This window comes from Musa acuminata, chromosome BXJ2-6 (genome assembly GCF_036884655.1).
Source record: "Musa acuminata AAA Group cultivar baxijiao chromosome BXJ2-6, Cavendish_Baxijiao_AAA, whole genome shotgun sequence".
NCBI classification, from domain to species: Eukaryota; Viridiplantae; Streptophyta; class Magnoliopsida; order Zingiberales; family Musaceae; genus Musa; species Musa acuminata.
Genome location: NC_088343.1, coordinates 23,148,074 through 23,169,752, shown reverse-complemented (window position 1 = coordinate 23,169,752; position 21,679 = coordinate 23,148,074). Strand labels below are relative to the sequence as shown.

The 21,679-nt window shown below is 36.1% G+C and overlaps 1 protein-coding gene across 2 annotated transcripts in view; it reads left to right on the top strand.

Annotated features, from left to right (window-relative positions):
* Positions 1-21,062, top strand: part of LOC135584963 (protein SABRE-like) — a 72,657-nt gene extending 51,595 nt beyond the window's left edge. For both annotated transcript variants that reach the window (XM_065113403.1, XM_065113404.1), the window contains 10 exons: positions 2,928-3,177; positions 3,553-3,777; positions 6,819-6,958; positions 12,838-12,910; positions 18,055-18,156; positions 18,251-18,436; positions 18,656-19,006; positions 19,105-19,272; positions 19,498-19,885; positions 20,551-21,062. In XM_065113403.1, coding sequence (XP_064969475.1) covers positions 2,928-3,177; positions 3,553-3,777; positions 6,819-6,958; positions 12,838-12,910; positions 18,055-18,156; positions 18,251-18,436; positions 18,656-19,006; positions 19,105-19,272; positions 19,498-19,885; positions 20,551-20,654 — 1,987 coding nt within the window. In that variant the 3' untranslated portion in view covers positions 20,655-21,062. The remainder of the gene's footprint in view (positions 1-2,927; positions 3,178-3,552; positions 3,778-6,818; positions 6,959-12,837; positions 12,911-18,054; positions 18,157-18,250; positions 18,437-18,655; positions 19,007-19,104; positions 19,273-19,497; positions 19,886-20,550) is intronic.
* Positions 21,063-21,679: the final 617 nt, after the last annotated feature.

The following is a 21,679-nucleotide window of genomic DNA, read 5'->3' as shown; positions in this document are numbered from 1 at the left end:
TATCAAAGACAAAATCAGTTTGGCAACTAATAAGAAGGAAAAATATTTTTAAGGGGCTACTATCTACTTCTTAATCCGACAAACTAATTTTACATTAGTGAAGTATGTGCCAACAGGGCATCGGGTGATACATGTGCACAAGGACGTAAGTTCTAGTGACAGTATTGGTGCTGGTTGGCTATCAAAATGTTGCATTCCATGCTGTGTCACCTAGCACGGCCATTTTGCTAGGGACTGGACAGAATTACATGACAAAAAGACAACATGCCTTCTGTTAGTGCTGCAAGGCACAATGTGGCCATGTGAGGAGCTATGTGGAGTGTAGAGGAAAAGTTAGAAGCTTTTTCAGGTCATCATCATGGAGACCAAGGATGGTGAGATTCTATTTTATACTTATATGTTATGCTTTGATACACCAATAAAAAAAACTAAGGACTATTAATGTTTCAATACTGATTGTTTGTACACTCATACTGGTAGGTATTAGACAGTTGTGGTATTGGTTGGTAAATTGTGATATATGATGCAATTTACAATTGTCAATATGATGATGCACTTGCTATCTTTACCAACAGAAATTGATGACATAGCAATTGAAGTTAAAGATTGAGCTATAACTTGAGATGGTCTGGTATAGCTATTGCCAATAAGAATAAGATGCAAGGAACAAGAAGGTATATACTAGACATTGCAGAACAAATTTCGAAAATTAAGAGAATTCTTAATGAAGATTCAAGGTAATATTAGTTGAGATGGTTAATATGTCATTTGAATTGTTGGCTTACAGACACTATAAGATATTAGATTCTTATCTTAACATGTAGATAATTTGAATTAATAATCCAGGTAAGCATAAAATATTTGATCATGCATCTCCAAACCAATTAAACTTGCACATTATGAGGAGATTAAATGTCTTTTTCATTAAAAGATGCGGACAACTCTGACCATCAAATGTACCTAAGAACAAAATAGCTTGAAAGTCCTAAAAACTCAAATACTAGGTATCTTGTGAGTTTGTTGTGACCTTAAGGTTTAAAACTACTGTCCTTGCAATCATAGTGAAGTTGGTCATCAGTGAGCTCAATCCCTAACATAGAGCTCTGTGCTAAATAGAATATTTCAGATAATAATTTTGGTTACAGTGCATGCCACCTTGGATTGGGCAAATGTATTGTAGTGGACAAGGTTTCTTTGGTGAAAAATGGATCAAGCTATTTTTTATGTCAAAACATTATTTGACTCGAGCAATATGAATATGAGGGTGGCCTTTTTACAATAGTCACAATCTTGGTTGTCACTAATCTCTGTCTTGATTTTTGTCGGCTATCTCATCTTCTATCATCAGGGTGTCGTGTTTAATAGCCCGAAATGATGGTGACTAATAATGGACTTTTTATCACTAGCACATATGCCTGGGGATATGAGGCCCAGTGATAGGTCTTGAATAAGAAAGAATGCCATTAGCAACAGGGTTCTCAATTTTTTTGTGTACCGCCCAATATGGGTGGTACGTACCGGTCCGAGAGGTTACCGGTACGTGGAGCATCCTCTACCAGGCAATACTAGTGTTTTGACCGGTACCGAGGTGTACCGACCGGTACCGCCCCGGATTTTGTCCATTATCGAGGCATACCGATCGGTACGCCCTGGCGTGGTAGGTGAAGGTATTTTTAAGATTTTAGGGTGTACCATCGGTACGCCCTAACATACCGATAGTATATACCGGTACGTACCGTATCGAGCAGAGCTCGCTACGTCGATACGGACCGGTATTCAAAACCCTGATTGGCAACAAGGTACAGTTTTAATCCTTTAACCAATTCATTGAATCTTCTTTAAAATATGAATATTTCTTTTTCTAATTTGTTTTCAGATGCTGGCTTGGCACAATGGTATCTGCCAGTTGGCACTGATGGTGCTGGTAATATGTAGAGCAATGCCTTTAGATTATAAAGTCCAACTTGATTATGTTGTTGGTAATCAATCATTTTTTTCTAAAATTAGTATCTGCAGCAAGAAGCTTAGAAGACAACAAAAGATTATAGTTATATTATTTAATATTGGAATGAAGAAATTTAGTATTTAAAAAAATTTAAGCTAAGGTTATATTATCTTTGACAGCTTTTTGCAAAATTTTGTGAAGTCGGTTATTAGTTGAAAATCATGATTTGGAATGGAACCATTTTTTTAGGCAAAAGCAGCATGTATGTAATTTTATTTCCTTAAGATCATGAATTAAATACTAGACGCTTTACTTGAACATTATAGATTGGACTTGATTGGAGGTGCATTGAAGTTCGTTCTAGAGAAACCAAGTTTTCATTTAACTTGTGTTTTCAGAAATGATTCTTTCTTATTATCAATTCATCTTTTCTTGTCTTTATCATGATTTTTGAAAATCTTAATATATATCCAAATTAGCTGTCTATTCAAAATTTACTGTAAAATGTTGGTTAAAAATTAAAAGCATAAATTATTATGGTCTTTTTTGTTTTTTTTGTTTTCCTATACTTTTCACACTTTCTGCATCATTCACGAGTATTAACATGTATGATGGCTTTACCATTAATCATCTTTCTTTCTAGACCTCTTAACTACGTGAGCATGGTATCTTCTGCAGTTTTCTTTTTTAAATTCTTCTCATAGCCTATCATTTAGAGTGAGAAATGACCAATTCTTTTGGTTTGAGGTCGTGTTATTTGGAGTTAATCATTATATAAGTGGTACTGGATAATTTACTGTATTAGTGTATTCTGCCAAGGTCCTTAAATGTTTCTAGTTGTCTATGCTGTTATGTGTTCTTATGCTTTTGCTTTTATAAATTCTTCAGGTTGTTGTGAAAGTGTGATTATATTGTTCATAGTAGTGGAATTCGACATGAAAGGAAATTACTGAATTTTGATTATTCTCTTGCTACATGCCAGGCCTCGTAAAAGTAGCCTTTCTTATCCATCTGATGATGATGATGAAGATGTTGAGGAAGAAGCTGACGAGGTGGTTCCTGATGGCGTTGAAGAGGTGGAACTTGCAAAAATCCACCTTGAAAAAACAGAAAGAGAGAGGAAGCTTCTACTTGATGACATTAGGACCTTATTGGGAGATTATTATTCTGATCTGTGCTCTCAGGAAAAGAGTGGTGACTTGTGGATGATTACTGGTGGAAAGTCAGTGCTGGTAAGATTTCAGCTCAAATGAGATGCCAGAATTAAAAGTTTTTATGTTATTTTCTGATATATCTTTGGCTACCATTAAGTAGATCCTTTATTAGTCCGCAAGGATGATATTAACTGACAACATCCATTCAAGTGTAAAATGATGTTCGCTCAATCAGGAACTCGCACTTGAATGTATACTTCCCTAGCTTTTTGTTGATCTACGGGTTGGTGTACAGCCTGTTATGCTGGCATGGTACCAGTCTAGTTGATAACTGAAACCTGCACATCCTCCTTACAGAATTTTTGACAGAACTGGTGGTACTTCTCCCACATGATAGAAAGTTTCAAAGCTAATTCTTTTCTTTTCACCCTACGGTATTTATCATTTTACCAGGTGCAAGGACTGAAGAAAGAGCTATTAAATGTACAGAAGTCCAGAAAGACAGCATCTTCTGCATTGAGGATGGCTTTGCAAAAAGCTGCACAACTACGTCTAATGGAGAAAGAAAAGAACAAAAGCCCATCATATGCTACGCGAATTTCCATGAGAATCGATAAGGTTGTCTGGACTATGCTTGCAGATGGAAAATCTTTTGCTGAAGCTGAAATCAACGAGATGGTATGTTTTTGCATATTCTTTCTGGAAAATAATAGAAAGATTATTTTTCTTCAATGATGAATATTTATTATTTTTGATATATTATTTTCTTACTAAAGAAATGCTATTTATAGCAAGAAAAAAATGAACCAGCAAGAAAATTTGTAGATTAATTATCTAAAGTCTGGTAGCAACTTAGAAATTAATCTCATGATATAGATTTTGTACTTGTTAGATTCTATAAGTTGTAGCTATCTTGTGTTTGTTAAGTCCCCTCCATTTACTTCTCTCTCTTTTATTTATTTGTGTTAAAACTGGCTAAAAACTTAGGACCTGGTAGAAATTTTGTGAAATAGTGTTGTTAACCTGTAGGCATCGGTACGGTATGGTTTGAATTTAAGACAGAAATTAGTTTTAACTTTAAAAACCACTGATTCATTTCTCTTTACCTACTCCTCTTCTTCATTTCTCTTCCTCTTCCTCCTACACCCCTTGGTCAGCACATGGTAAATTCTGTAGTATGGACACATGATATGTTTGAATAGGTCATGGACCCACACAAGTTTGGTACCCAAAATTGCATAAATTATTTTTGAAAATGTTCTAGTCTAATGCAAAATTGACACATTGATTTGCTCAAGGAATTCAATATAAATGTGATCTTTATGCTTGTAATAATTTTACTAATGAAAGTGTCAAAAATGCAATAGAAGCAAGGATTGAAATTTCGTACCATACCGAAATTTCAAGATATGCTCGGTATGGTATGGTACTTACTGTATACCAAGCGGCAAGGTTTGAAATTTTGTACCGTACCGACGTTTCGACATTCGCTCGGTATATATATATATATATATATATATATATATATATATATATATATATATATATATATATATATAATTCAGCGACGTCGCCTTAAAAAAAAATATATATATATATACCTTGCCAATATATATATATATATATATATATATATATATATATATATATATATATATATATATAAGAGGTAAATCGCTCGGTATACCTCTCTTCTCCCCACACGGGGCGATGTCATTGAGGCGACGTCGCAAAAAAAACAAAAAAATTTGCGACGTCGCCTCTCTTCTTGGGCGACCTTGTAGAAAAAAAAAATTTGTGATGTCGCAGAAAAAAAGGAAACATTTGCCACGTTGCAGAAAAAAAAGAAAAATTGCGATGCTGCCTTGGGTGACGTCGCCTTGAAAAAAAAAAATTTCACTGAGGCGTCGCCTCCCTTCGCCTCACAATGCCGATACTCTTCTCCCCGCGCACAGATGAGACGTCGTCGCAGACAAGGAGAGCGGTGCTGATCTCAGGTTCTCTTTTTATTTTTCCTATTTCTTTCTTCCCCTTCTGCCTCTTCTTTCACCTTCTCCCTCGGTCACTGTTGACTCCCTCTTTCTTCTCCCTCGGTCATCATCGACGATAACAATCTCAATCGACGCTACCGCTCGGTAGCGGGCGGTCTGTGTACTGGTGTGCTGACGGACCGGTACATACCGCTCGATACGAGCGGAATTATTCGGTATTGCAAACCTTGAATAGAAGAACTAGGATTGCAAAATTTATAACAATAATGGCAAAAAATTTAATCTGATAAAGAACATTATTCTCTCAAATATGTTCCACAAATTTTTCAAGTAGTTTAATTGTCTTTCTTCTATATTTTATAAAGGTGAACACATCAAATGACTTCACAAGCATTGTATATAATGAATAATTCATCCGAAAATTAGCTATACTTCTTGTCTCATATCGATTTATGTATATGATACTACAAAACAATAATGTTTTGCATCCTTATGACCTTCCATCAAGTCATTTGTGTTAGCTAGTTCCTTTCAAACTTATGGAACTTGGAGCTCATAACTTGGAGGATTCAAGTTTGGACCATACCTTTGGTGATAGCTTCGAAATTCACCCTTCTTTTTGTTCACACATGTGCTTCGTTCTGATGTCACTAAGTGCAGGATAATGTATAGGGCTTCCTACACCTAAATCCTTCTTTTTCAACTTTTCAAAAATTTATATAATTTTTGCTGCATGTCTGGTAGGACCATTAGAGTTCTTCAGCAGAATGCTGAAAAGAAAAAAATAATAATGATATCACAAGTATATCTTTTTTAGTTATTATCTTGTGGCTTAGCTGATGACAAAAAGGCCATGCAGTACTTCATTATGCAACCGCACTCTTTTTTTGAAATTGGTCTTTCTAATAGTTCCTTCTGTTACATGTTTATATGTTGTGTTGGGGAGTTATGTATCTTCAACCAAAAATACAACCACAAGAAAAAATAAGTTAATTTGCATCTTTTCTGAGATAGTATAGTTTCAGAAAAATTGAGCAACTCTTGTAGGTTCATATTTTAAATTTGTCATATAGCACACCTCATTTTTTTCAGTTATGAATATAAGTTGATAAATTAGTGACACTTTTACACATAGGGCATTTAAAGAAAGTGATGTTTGAGCTGTGTTATTAATCACAAGCAGTCAGAACTCTAGCATTTCCATGTAGAAGGCTTGACGATGGATGATGGATATATATACATAGATAATTTGCTTCTCATCTTTTCTTAGGAGAATCTATATTATCATTGTCACTCTTCAAACTCCAGACCTTCAGTTTATCTTGGTTTTTCTGTGCATAGTCAGTTGGTGATCAGAAGTTCAGAACTAACATTGCAGAAGGGATTTTGGGTGCATCTTAAACAATGTGTGCCAAATGATTATCAACAACTATATCACAGCTCTATTGTCTTAATGAGTTGAAAAACCAGAATTGAATGGAATAAAATTATTTTCCTAAATAGCTTTTGTGCTTTATTTCATGTGAATTATATTGTTGTTTGAAGCTTGTCAATGTAGTGTATAATCATAGAATCCATTAATTTGCTCCTAACATATTTGTGGCAGTTTTAGATTCATTTTGTAAAGAATATGAGACATTTTGTTATTATTTTGCTTATAATTTGTAAGTCTAGTGATTTTTAATCATCATATAATAATATCCAATGCTTTTACAAATGTTATGTCAGATATATGATTTTGATCGAGATTACAAGGATATTGGTGTTGCTCGATTTACTACCAAGTCTTTTGTTGTGAGAAATTGCCTGCCCAATGCCAAGTCGGACATGCTATTATCAGCTTGGAATGCTCCTCCAGAATGGGGAAAGTAAGACCATCTGTTTCTCTTATGTTCTGTTAGTTAAAAGACAGTTTTTTGGCCATGGTAGTCGCTATATATAACTTGTACATACTACAGACTGTCTTGATTTATGATATTTTGTGCATAATCATCTCATGTCACTGATGTTGCGTTATCTATATGCCACTGGTTATATTTTTCTGGATAATTAGTTCTTCATGATCAATCTGTAGCCACAATGAAACGAATATGTGGGAATCTTGAGATGCATGCACTAACTACCAGCTGAAATCTTATAGGATCTGTATTGTATACAAATCTCAGAATGTAATTTACCAAGACCTAATCACTATTGATTTGTACTTCCTCAGTTTCTATCAAAGAAAATCATAATGTCGATATCTGTAAGGCTAAAAATCAAATTTTGCTATGCAGATGGAAATGAATGACTTGTTGCTTCAGCGCAAGATAGATTCAATTCCAATGCGAAGAACTATATAAGTTTATATGTTTATTTGTTTTATGTGTATAAACAGAATAATTGTATATGTGTATATAGGTGAAAAATTCTATGTTAAATTTAATCCATATTTGTAGTGCCAAAGAAAAGTTACAGGAAGAAGAAGCTTCATGATTGAGAAATGATTTTCAACTAATCTTAGTGAAAAATAACATAAAGATAGAGGGAATACAGTTTGTACTGCAGTATTATTTCTTAACTTTCTAAAGTTGACCATTTTATTCATGTTTAGTGTTACACGTAAAGAATAAAGGATGATCTCATTTGTAGCAGATGTAACATGATATGTTGAATAAGAAAAGGTCACGTATTGCCCTAATCTTCCAAAAATAGGCATTTAGTGACTGGACTTAGATGAACCCAAAATTTAGTGCCATGAAAGGGAAACAAAAGTACCTCTATGAAATAATTTATCTATCAAAGAAATTAAAAAATATATTTCCTAGACCAAAATTGCCTTGTTGGAAGCATGCCTTGTGTCAACCTTGAGCTGCCAGTATGTGGAAGTGTCATGATGCAGTATGTGATATGCTTAAATAAGTTGATAATGTAAGAAGAACACCAAGAAATAAGAAATAAAGAAAATATCCATAGAACTATAGAACTTGACAAGATACAAACATATCAGTTATGTGCAATGCTCATGGTCCTATTGAGGTGGGTAGGTGTTTCTGTCAATGATGACTGCTAATCTAGGTTACCCTTTATACTCTCAGCATGATAGTGAAGGGAACTCTAATGGTGCTTATTGTCATCAGACTGACATAAATGTCAAATTGTCTTTGAAGAAGAGCTTGTTCAGGAATTCTTTTTGCAATCAAATGGTCAACTGGTTTGCTAAGTTAGATCCAATCATCCAATAAGAAGGGTCCTAAAGGTCCTTTGTCACTCTAAGGTTGGCTATCCTCATGTCAAGACCAAGATGCTTCAAAACACAATGACCTGGAGACATTGTTTACCTGCACAGACTGATCTCTATTTTATCATATTTTCATTGTAATGTTTTTTTAGGGTTTATGTTTTCACAACATTTAGCTTAGTTTTATGAGTATGTTCAGAGTGTCCCGAAATATTATATCTCAGTTTCTTGTGAATGGAATTACTTTTTTATTGTTTCTGATGGCATGAAACAAAATTTTAAATCTTGTTCCAACTCCAGTTTCAAAAACCAGTCGAATACCAGGTTTACACATGGTACCACCAGAACAAACAATAAAAAATATTGATCCAATTGGCCTCTATGGTCTAGTATTGGTTCTTGTCAGACTGATACATACCTACGCTTCACCAGATTGGTAAGTACCAAACTGTATTGACTGGTACAATCAATTTCCTTGGTGCCGTACATATATCTAATCATGCTCGTCTTGGACAATTGTATGTTTATTCCAACACTTTTCCAGACACTAGAACAACGTAAAGGGCACCAGCACACAACATGATATATCTTCATTTTTTTATCTTTTTGCAATAGTTTCATATTCATATTTTCCTTATTTATTTTTCGATCTCCTCATCCCATTGAATACTTGATCTATTGAAAATCTTTTACAATTTGAAGTTTTACAGCCTTCAAAACTAATTGAGTTCATTCTTCTGCTATATATTACGAGAGTTGTCCTTTATATACTTGCCACATTCTTGTTGGTCTAAAATCTTAGATTCTATTGGTGTTTTCAGTCTTAAATTTTATTCCTATCCTATAGTTTTAAAAAGAAAGCGATAGAACAGGAGAGGAGGAAGAGGATGAAGATGAGGAGGTAGCGGTGGAGGAGGCATAAAGATCGGAGGAAGTACAGGATGAGGAGGTGGTAGCGGCAACGTGGTGGAGTGGAGGTGGCTACAATAATGTAGCTGGGAGAAGGATGAGGTGGAATAGGAGGGGAGGAGGAAGCACATATGTGAGGAAGAGAGGAACAGCTCATGTGATGCCTTTCAAACCTTGTTTCCAACCATATATAGCCAAGAAATCTTGGGGCATATTGTATCAAAACCAGATGAAACAAAGAGAGAGATATGAGGTGGTGGATGAGGTGGAGGAGGAAGAGACAAAGGAGGAAGAGAGGTTGTGGATGAGGATGAGGATGTATACAGGAAGGAGGTAATGACTCAGACAAGATGGAATAGGACAAAGAGACAGAGAGTTGCAGAAAGAACGAAAGAACAAAGAGAAAACTATGACAACTATCATAAGTTAAAGAAAAAAGGTTCTGATTAGGCTCACCACTTTGTATTTTTCTATACTAGTATGCTTCCTGAGAAGCTTGGTATGGCGACCTTGCTTGGTTGTATGGCCCATACCAATACTGGTACAACACCAGTATTGGTCCAATCCAACCCAGCATATACTAACACATGGTACATCAGTGTATGCTGTGGCACCAGTTTCGAGTGACCTGAGCCCGTCAGAATCCGAAAAATACCTAGTTTAGGGTTGTTTCTAACCTTTTTTATTTAGACAGTCAAATTATATAAATTCGAAGTGGTTTCAGTCTAAAAAACAATAAGGAATTATGCAAAAAGCATATTATATAAGGACCACATATTGTATATAAATTCTAAATAATAAATGTATACATTAACAAGACGTAATTTCTAATAATAATAAATTTGATGTAGAATATGATCAAGGTATGCAATATCGTACCGTACCGGAGTTTCGACGTTCGCTCGGTACGGTACGATATTGTATACCAAGCGGTATACTGTTCGGTATACCGCTCGGTATATATACATATATATATATATAAAAGATTATATATATTTATATATAAATATTATTATAAAAGGTGACGTCACGTCGCCTTGGCGATGCCACTGAAAAAGGCGATGCGACGTCGCCTTATATATATATATATATATATATATATATATATATATATATATATATATATATATATATATTTCGTTCCATCCGGTAACGGGTGGTCTGTGTATCGGTCAGCTGACGGACTGGTACGTACCGCCCATACTGGACGGTATTATTCGAAATTGCATACCTTGAATATGATAATACCAATTTTAGATCTTGCTCCTACCACCAAGATGGTTCAGGGTCCTCAATGTGACTCTACTTTAGATTAATGCAGTATTCGTGTAGGGTTCACGTGTGAAAATATTCTCATGGCCATGGTCTGCAGTACCAAACTGTACCGCCCGGTACGGGCGGTACGTACCGGTCCGACAGGTTGCCGGTACGCGGACCGCCTGTTACCGGTCCGAGTGCACTGTAACACTGTAGCAGAGCTACAGTACTCGGCACACCTGAGTATACCGCTCGGTATACCGTACCGTACCGGTACCGAACCCAGGTCGAAACATCGGTACGGTACAGTATTGCGAACCTTGCTCATGACATCTAATAATTGTGTCTTTTAGGACATGCTTTTTTGCCATTTCTTCGATCATTTTGTGTTGACTTTGAAGCCTTCAACTTAGATTAACTTACCTTGTTAATGTACCAAAAAGTTTTGATTGATCTATGGCATGCAATCTACCTTAGAAAATTCTTAATTATATCTAACTAGTGCTACACTAATTTACAAGACACCAATTTTGTATCTCAAAATCTGTGGAAGTGTTTTTCTTTCACTTGTAAACTTTTTTGATTTGCCTTGTTTGTTACGAGGTTTTAAAAACTGTGTACTCTATATATACTAGCCACCAAGGTTCACTGTACCGTTCAATATACGTGGTATGTACCGGTCCGATAGGGGACTGATACAAGCGGTACATCAATATGTCTCCATATATCGTATGTCGGTATGCTCGGTACAGCTTGGTATAGCTCGATACACACCATACCGACAACTAGTCGGTACACTGGTACGGACTGGTAAGGGGAACCATGTTTGCCACAACCAGATAACAATACATTCAACAAGCAAGGAATGAAATTTCATGTACTAGACCCGGATCTGGTTAATGCTGATCTACCAGCACATGGTACACCGGCATGTACCATGATACTATTTTTATAAGGGAAGGGGGAGGGAGATGGAGGAAGGATAAAAAAGGGTGAAGGAAGAAGTATTTAAGAGAAATACTAGGGATGAGGTGAAGGCCATCACCGAGTGGGGGGTAGAAGAGGATGAGGATGAGAAGGAGAATAAGAGGAGACAGAAATACTTGAGATGAGGCTCAGGGAGGAGGCAAAATGGAAGAGAAGGAGAAGAGGAGAAAGAGAAATACTAGAGATGTGGCGGAGGTTGTCGGTTGGTGGTGGGTGACAAGCAGTGAGCAACAACCATGTGACAACAAGAGGGAGAACGTGTAGTGACAATCGTGCAGCATTGCGAAGTGGGAGAAAGGGAAAAGCATCCAAATCAATCCTTTTAAAATAAAAAATCAAGCCCTAAATATTTGTCTCAGGCCCTTTTATAAGAGAAAACCCACACATACATCTGCAAAAAGAAAAATCGAACGGCCCAAAATAGAGCAATCTGCATCTTGATTCACACCCAGACTAGTAAATACCAAACGTTAACTGGCCGAAAGTGAAATCCACGGCCACAATCCTAAAAATTATAATGAGCAACTCAATTTTTTTATTTCATTAGAAATCTAAAAGTTCAAGGAAGACAAAGAACCATATAATAGTGTTTTGTTTAATTGATTAATTGGTTTTTCACTTTCATTACATGTTTTGTTGAGTGACCTGTCAGTTATGTCGGGCATCTTAATCCTGATCCTGCTGTCTTCCTCTTTCAGAATCAAGGATTTGGTAGATATTATTGTTTGGCAACAAGTCTAAGTCCAAGCAGATTTTACCATCATTTGCAGCTATTTCAGCTCTCTGGTATCACCAAAAAGCATACATAACCATCAACAATAAAGAAGAAAACAATAATTCTGCTTCTATTCTATGTCACATTTCACTGTAATTAGAAATTCTTATTATTGAAAAATCATAACTAATTTTTTTCTATCTAGTTCCAATAGTATTTTCTTGTGTACATTTTTTAGATACTCATTGGCATACATGATAATGAATATTGAAAAAGATAGCATATTGCTTTCTTCTGGAATTATGTGTCATGCTTCATTATAATAATTTCTAAACTAGCGAATTTGTGAGAACAGTAACTTAAACTTTAATGAATTATTATCTACTATGATTGCGTTCTGCTGTGTTAAATCGTTAAAAAAAATACAGAATCTTCATTTTCTAATGATATCTTTTTCACAAGTATGTACATAGAGATGTTAGTGTATTCTTAAGATAATAATATATGATATCTTTTGTTTCTTTGACACAATTATGACCATGATTCTTTCAACTTATTTTGGTCCCTTATATAAGTTGAATGTTATTTAATTATGGAAAACAAAGAAAACTTTCTTTTATCTATTCCACTGATATCCAAGTACCAAAATGTCAATGCAGAAATGTAATGCTTCGAGTGGATGCCAAGCAAGGTGCTCCAAAGGATGGAAATTCACCTCTTGAACTTTTCCAGGTTACACTTGTATAGTTTGTATATGCTTAAGCATATTTGACCTTATTGCCAATAGAGGAATTATGTATGATGCAGAAGATGCACATCCCATTCCTGTATATCACTTTCATGCCCTTCTTGACTTGTTTAGGTTAATGCACCATTTCATCTCTTCCTTTTAGCCGAGCACTCACATACTTCATTACAAGAACGTACATTGTTTTGGCGACCACCATTTATCTTTCCTCTCTTCATTCTCATCCACTACAATTGCTTCTCGCAATTTTGTCAGACATCACTACCATCATTTTCGTTCCATCCCTCACATTGTTTCCAAAAGTGGTCAAAATTAGGTCTATCTATAGTATTAACTAGCTCATATCAACATACATGTTTTGGCATTCAGGCCAAAACTTAAATTCTTGGTCTCAACTATTTGGTTTCAACTATAGAGCATCTTTAAAATTCTGTCTCAACTATTTGGTTTCAGCTATAGAGGATCTTTTCACATTTGAGCCCTACTGAGGGTAAAATTACACTTCAAAGTAGGATCAATATTTCTTTAACGTCATTCTATACCTTTCCTTGCACCACCATTCCTTTGAACATACTTTCACCACCTTCAACAAGTTCTCATTTTATCTTCAAGATAAAGTTTTCCCTAGGTGTTCTAGAATGTAAATGCTTTATGTTTTATAAGTTATATACCGGCAAACATTAATCCTAACATTTTCATTAGAGTGACACTGATATTTTTTATATCTGTTATTTTGCAATTGCCCAAAATTCATCCCATCAAATATAGCTAGTTCTTTAATTGTTTTATTAATTTTTGTGTGACCATTGGCATTATATTATGAATCCATATGCTGGTTCTGTTAAAGGATTAGCTGAGTAAATTAATTTTTCTTTTCTATTGTTTTGCGCCAATAGGTTCTTGACTAGAATTTTACAATTATGTTAATGAAATAGCATAATAAGCTTGTAAGAAGTCCTAATAATATTTATTAGCATATTTTTATCAAAATTTTCAATATTTTTTTGTTACAGATCTTCTTTAAATAAGCCATTTTGTTAAACAAATGTAGTCGTTGGTTAATCAGATATAAACAATTGAATTTGTAGAATTCATATAAATATGTTAAAAGGTTTTTCCATTTCTCATAACTAGTGTCATTTGCAACCACAGATTTTGCATTTACAAATGGAAAATAATTCTTTGGTTTGCCTGCATTAATAATTGCACTTTTCAATTATGTTTGGTTGACTGTCATTGGTATTCGTAGATGACAGGTGGATGTTAGAAAAGAATATCTTCATCTGCATAGGTATCCCTCTTCAGAGTTCAAACCATTTTGCAATTCAAGGTTGCTCATTTGTGATCTACAAGAATCTAGGCTTCAATTTTGAACATCTAGCCCTAGTCTATGATACATATTGAAAAATAATCATAAACCTTAACCTGATTGCATGAAACCATCTTAGAGTTTGGCTTGGATTTATATTGATTTGAAGAGATTTTTATCAAATTCTTGAGATTCAATCTTCTTCTTGTGCAAATCAACCACCCCAAATGATCTTCCAATAGTTTGTAAGGGAGTTGAGAGAAAATTAGATGATTTTTCAGAGAAATTTCAAAGAGAATGAGAGTGAGAGAGGCAGTGAGACTGTGAGGAGAAGAAAGGGACTTGTGGGGGCTGCTGATAGCCACCCAACAAGCCTTAATGACTAGTTCGTAGTCTCATCAAGGTTGGTATGCTTGCTGCTTGGCATAGGCCCTTACCAGGTATATATACCAGGCAGGAAGCCCAGTACAAGGCCCATACAGGGTAGTACTCGTAGTACCAGACTTGAACATATTGGTAGACTATCGAATCAATAAATATTACCCGAATCAAACTGTATCTGGCGGTATTAAAACCCATGATCTAAGCATTGATAAAAGAAAAAACTTCAACTCCATTCTTCTGACATAAAACAAGTACACATGCTTTTAGTTTATAATATAACCTGTACCAGGTGGCTGACCAGAGTCTGGTACATGAAGTACTTGATTTTGACTAAGGAATGTATCTGGTTGCAGTTGAAACCAGTTGAAATTCTAGAATTAGCCTAGTTTGGTCGAACTCTACTGGTTTCAACCAAAACTGGTTGAAATACATTTTAAAGTATAATGCCTTGATGCATTATAAAACCTTTCTCTGCTAATATCTTGCCTACTGTCTGCTCCTACAGTCATGCATCATTGTGGGTGCAATGAGTCTGATTTGGGCCTCAAACTTAAATTCAGTTATGGCACATGCCAACCAGTTGTTGTCTCAAAGATTAATCCATATATTTTCTTTCCACAATATTCAATGCTTTGAATGCATGAGTTGGGAAGAAAATGGAGAGGAGAAAAAATACAAATTGTGGAAAGCAAAGGCCAGATGATTGCTAAAACCAAGCAGGTGAATAACTTATTAAAAGGACAATACTGGAATAATGGAAAACTGAGATACTAGTATAGCCTTTTAGCTGAAATTGATTGCTGGATAATACTGTTGAACACAGTGATTTCAATAGGCGCTCGGGCGAGGCGAGGCGAGGCCCGAGCGCCTCGCTTCATGTCCAAGCGCCTCGCTTCAACGAGGCGCTCGCCCGAGCCCAGACGTCGGGCGCTTCGGGCGAGCGCCCGGGTTAAACCAGGCGACCGAACCAGTGTTTTACGTCTGGTTCGGTTTTCGGTGCTTTAGTTGGTTCAATCGAACCAACAAAATCATCGATAGGCTCCCTCTCACGATTTCCCCAACTTCCCCAACCCTAACACTCACGATTTTGTCGTCGAGATTTCTTCTCCGTTGTCGTTGCTCTCTGCTGCTGCTGCCATTGTCGCTACTCGCCGCTGCCACAATCGTCTCTCGCCGCTCGTAGCTCTCGCTCCCACTCCCACTCCCGCTCGCAGCTCCCGCTCCCACTCCCACTCCCACTCCCACTCCTGCTATCGCTCGCCGCTCCCGCTCCCACTACCACTGTCGTTGCCTTAGCAGCCTCGGTCTTCTCACACTCTTCTCACTATACTGTTAACAATATATTAATAGTATACTGCTAACTGTATACTAATAATAGTATTTTTATTTTTTAGATTAATAATATATTATTTTGATTTTAATACTATTAATTTTTATTTATTTAAAATTATTGTTAGGTTTCAGAATAAATGACAAGTGTACAGAGCAACTCAATAGATTTGATGTAAAATTTTATTGTTTTGATTTTTGAGACTTTTTATTAATATGACATTGTGATTTTGTACTCGATTTTCTTAATTTAATAGTATATTTTTATTTAAATAATTATATTAATTATATTATATATTTTTTATATTTTATCGCCTTGCTTCGTTCGGGCGAGCGCCTAGCGCCTCGGGCGTTTTTGGACCTTGGCGCCTTTTGGCGCCTAACGCTTTTTAAATCATTGGTTGAATAACAGCAAACATTTCACTCCCTTATTTGATATCTTTCTTCCTCCTTAATTTAGTATCAGCCTTAATCAAGTGATACAATACCATCCCATCAATGATAAAAATGGAGCATAAGTAGGTATCCTATCCAAGTGGAGGATGTTGAAAGCCTTTCCTCTTCATTTTTGTAGGACTGAGCATTGTAGAAAAACTGTGTTTTGTAATGAGGTGATTGGGCTAAACTGTTCCTATGGACCTAAATCTTAACCAAAGTCAATATATGGTTACATAGCTTGAGCTTGCAGCTGCTGCTATGACCCAAACTCACAGTGGTGCCATATCTGCATGTGCTTGCTAAGTCCCATCCTATGAACTCAAATGCCATATTCTACTACAACAACCAATGATAATAACCTTCAAGAATTAAAAAAATCCATTGCAGATAACCTTCACTTTAGATCAGCATTTTGGTGAGTGCTTTGGATCTACTCGAACAGAGGAAGCATCATGGTTCATAAGATGCGAAGCAAAGAGTCATTCCTTTTTTGGTAACATATATATATATTTTTGTGAATGTGAAACAGTTAATGCGTATATATATACCATACTTAAGATTATCAAGTTATAGTTACTAAGACCATAACCAAAATAGTCATAAAATATAGTTACACTGTGAATCTTCTATATGCATGTAAAGAATTGCACATGACTTATAAAATTAAGTTGATACTTGCTACTCATATCCATTCAGTTGAACTGACTATGAACTGATCATCCCTTCACTTTGTACCAACGAATGCAATTTCATACTCTACTGATTCCTGGCCAAACTGGTACACTAGTATACCAACACATGATACACCGGTATGTACTAAAGATGACAGAAAAAGAGGGGGTGGGGAAAGAGGAGGAAGAGGAAGAAGAGGAGGTGGAGGAAGAGGAAGGAAGAAGAGAAGATGGTTGAGGAAGAGGAGGAAGGAGGAAGAGCGAGGAGCAAGGGAGAAGAGGAGGCAATGGAGGAGGTGGTGGAGGAAGAATAGGACTAGGCAATGGAGGAGAAAAATGAGGAGGAAGAGGAGGCTGTGGAGGAGAAAGAGGAAGGAAGAAGAGGAAACAGTGAGGTACAGGAAGAGGAGGAGAGGAGAAAGCATACCCAAGGTCGGCGGCACACGATGGGTGCCGAATCAGTGGGCAGCAGCACGCCCGCATGTACAGTGAAAAGGGCTCACGCACTCTGCGTGTACAAAGAAGAGGACTCGCGATCTCTAGATGGTTTTGACATTTTCTTTTTTAATTACGCAGACCAGACTGGACTGCCCAAAATGGGGCTGCTCCATGATTCGGTTTAGGTTCGGATGGGTAAATTGAATTCCATGCTGAGCCCGAACCAGATGAACTTGAATTCCATGCTTTGTACTCCACTTCTTAGAATGACTTCTGTGTTGATTGCTTCTTGCGTGAATTTTGTCCGTAAACTTCTTTTGTTATATAAGCTTTAAGCATCATGTTTATACTTGCATGTACATCTTTTGCTTTGTAGTGTTCAAGTTACTTGTATGATTGCTTTCTGCTTTCTCTATGTGAGAATATAACTCATTTTAATTCTGTGGTTTCACATTTTTAACAGTTTAATCTCTAGCAAAAAGAGTTAATTATTGTCTTTTCTTGGATTTATATAATATTTAACACTATATACTGTTCTATTAACAAATAATCATTGTAGGTGGAGATCTATCCATTGAAGATTTATTTAACTGAAACTATGTACAGAATGATGTGGGATTACTTTTTCCCAGAAGAAGAACAAGATTCACAAAGACGGCAGGTTAGTCATAGTTTGTAAATTATTCATTATTATATGTCCATGATATTCTCATAAACTACTTTGAGTTTGCTGTGTTTCTATTAAAAAAATAAAGGAAGTCTGGAAAGTTTCCACGACTGCTGGTTCAAGACGTCCAAGGAAAAACTTTGGTGGCCTTGAAGGAGCTTCAACTAGCCAATCTACAAGAGAATCTGAGGCTTCAGGTAGACTGAGTGCAACTGCAGCTATGTCGGCGAATGTTGGGTCTACTCACACTGCTGTTCATGCTGATTCTTCTCAGGTAATTTATGCTCAACTTTTTAACAAGAAATTATTATTTTAAAAAATGCTCATAGTTCAACTTCTTCATTATTAATGATGTCTTTTGAACTTTGTGTTATATGTGTAACCAATTATCAATTTTGGTTAATCGAAGTGTTGGAAGTTTCACAACATGCATCATTATGAAATAACACAGTTGGATTATTATTATATTCCTTAAATGGAGATTTGTTTGCAGGTCTCTAAGTTGCAGAGCTTAAAGGCAAATATGGTATGTGGTTCAAATCCAGAACTTAGGCGAACATCTTCATTTGATAGAACATGGGAAGAAAATGTGGCAGAGTCTGTAGCCAATGAGCTTGTTTTGCAAGTTCAATCTTTGACTGTCTCCTCAAAAAGTGGGCCTCTTAACTCAATGTCAGAAAATCAGCACACAGCTAATGAAACATCCAGAAATAAACCAAAAGACTCAAAGTCTGTTAAATCAGGTCGTTTGTCTCATGAGGAAAAGCGAGTAGGGAAAACTCAAGATGAAAAAAGAGCTAGAGCCCGAAAAATGATGGAATTTCATAATATCAAGATAAGCCAGGTTGGTTGTTTCTGACATCTAAATCAAATATTGACAATTCAGTATGCTGTTGCTAATGTCGATTACTTAATTCTCATTTCTGATTTACTCCCTTACAGGTTGAGTTACTCGTTACTTATGAGGGATCAAGATTTGCTGTTAATGATTTGAGGCTGCTGATGGACACTTTTCACCGTGTTGATTTTACTGGCACCTGGAGGAGGCTATTTTCGCGAGTTAAGAAACATATTATCTGGGGAGTCCTGAAGTCAGTAACTGGCATGCAGGCAAGTATGGTAAACTAGAATAAGTGGTAAACATCATATGATACCTTTAGATGCATTTAGCGGCAATGCATAATGAAAAGATTTAGCTAATTGTAATTCTTCTAGTTAATTACATGTATCACATGTATAACTAATTTGGATTTTTTTTAATATTTAGATTCAAATAATCTGTGCTTGATATGTTAATCAGACCATTCAACTTTGTCACAACATTTTCTCATATAGGGTAAGAAATTCAAGGATAAGGCCCAAAGCCACCGAGAGGTACATGAGAATTCTGTTCCTGAGATTGATCTTAACTTCAGTGATAGTGATGGAGGTCAGCCTGGAAAATCTGATCAGTTCCCTATATCTTGGCTTAAGCGGCCAAGTGATGGGGCTGGTGATGGTTTTGTCACTTCCATCAGAGGGCTTTTCAATTCTCAGCGGCGCAAAGCTAAAGCGTTCGTGCTGAGAACTATGAGAGGTGATGCAGAAAATGACTATCATGGTGAGTGGAGCGAGAGTGATGTTGAGTTCTCTCCATTTGCCAGACAATTGACCATAACAAAAGCTAAGAAGCTTATAAGGCGGCACACTAAGAAGTTCCGGTCAAGAGGACAAAAGAATTCAGGTAGTTCTATGTTTCAATACATTCATTTTGTTTATTATAGAAATGACCTTTTCAAGTTAAACATGGTTCCTGAAAAAGGCCTTCACCTCCACATTTCATACTTTGTCGTAGTCTAGATTTTAGATTTTGTTGGAGGGCTAGAATTATCACTTCCGATGGCTCATCCCAACACCCTCTCTTTTTCTCTCCCCCGGTACCATTTTCCATCTGTGATGCAACAATGTGTTCATGACATCAACCTTGGGATTAGGTATTCTCGAATGTAACCTAGGTTCACATTTATAATTCACTGCTGGCCAAATTTAAATGGTTGTGGATCCAACAGATTTCTCAACAAAATGGTTGAAACAAATACCTTGACTGTTAAATGTTTTCCTTTTTTTTTTTTCATTTGTCACACACACAACAACCTAAGTAATGGGCTGCAAGCATTTTCCACTAGTGCCTTTTACCAACCTCATGCATTTTTTCTTCCATTCTTGGTTTTCATTGGTATTTAGCACATAGCAACTACCCTATCCTTTTGATCCCCATTATTTGCTAGCATTAGTGAAGAGTTCTATTAGTATTTTTCTCTGTTCTTTATTTTCTAGGATATCAAGCACAGAATGGCCACTCTCTTTGATGTCTCACTAACTTGTTTTTTGATTCTTTATCTTCTTAAGGGTTGACACTGCAACGTGATTCAGTCCCATCGACTCCAAGAGAAACCACACCTTTTCAAAGTGATTCCTCTGGTGCATCTTCTTACGAGGACTTCCATGGGTAGAGCAACCACACCCTCTACTGGTTTGTGTCTTTCACTTAAGATTGTAAAGCAATTGGCCAGAAGCATGGTTGAACAGATCAAAAGTGGCAGAACTTGAACTCGCTGTGTTATTTAAAGTTCAAATCAAACTGTGGCCTACGACCCTGACAATAATTAATTGCGTGGCCTTGTGGGAAGCTACAGAATGTTCTTCATTCGGCAAAGGTTGGAAGTCTGCTTCCATGCTAATTTCTTTGAGATGATGCAGAAAGCTTCATATTGTACATACTAGTGAGTTTTATTATTTTGTTTCTGTTATGTACCTATGTATTCTTATGCCTCTTCTGTATAGAAGTAGACAGTGTTTAGAAACTACATGATTTTGTAGACATAACTGTTACCATTCAATCAGCATAATCTTCTACATTATAGGTGGTGGGATGAGTAGTTAATTTTCAGAACAATTCTAAACCATAGTGTTTTGCCACTAGCGTAAGTTTTGAATGGGAAAATCATAAGTTCGAGGATCTGTGTTCTCTGTTTCTTCATATTGTCCAAATGATTGCATGTCCAGACTTATGATCCTAGTTTTTTTTTTTTTAATTTAGCTATCATAAGGTGGGAAGTATGTTAGTTTTTGAACTACTTGGAATCGTATTGTTGGTTAAGGTAATTTACTCAATAGCCATAAATATTCAAAAACTCTAAAAGCTGCACGTGAACGTCATCCATGATTTGTTTCTTTTATGAGCCAAAATATAAATTTAATTTGCTCGGGTGGCTATAGGCTAACAGATGTTCTAATTTTTATGATCGTTTTCTATAATTTTGTAGGTAATCATGGAGATTGTTGGTAAAACCGTTAATAGTATGACCGTGGTCAATACATCAGATTGTTGGTAAGACCTTTGGAGTATATCTTGCTTGGTGAAGCGTTTGCATAGTAGTCATAGTGGTCATACATCAGATTGGTGGTTCAAATAGCCAAACCATAAATTAATTAATTAATTAATTATATATATATATATATATTATTTTTAATATTT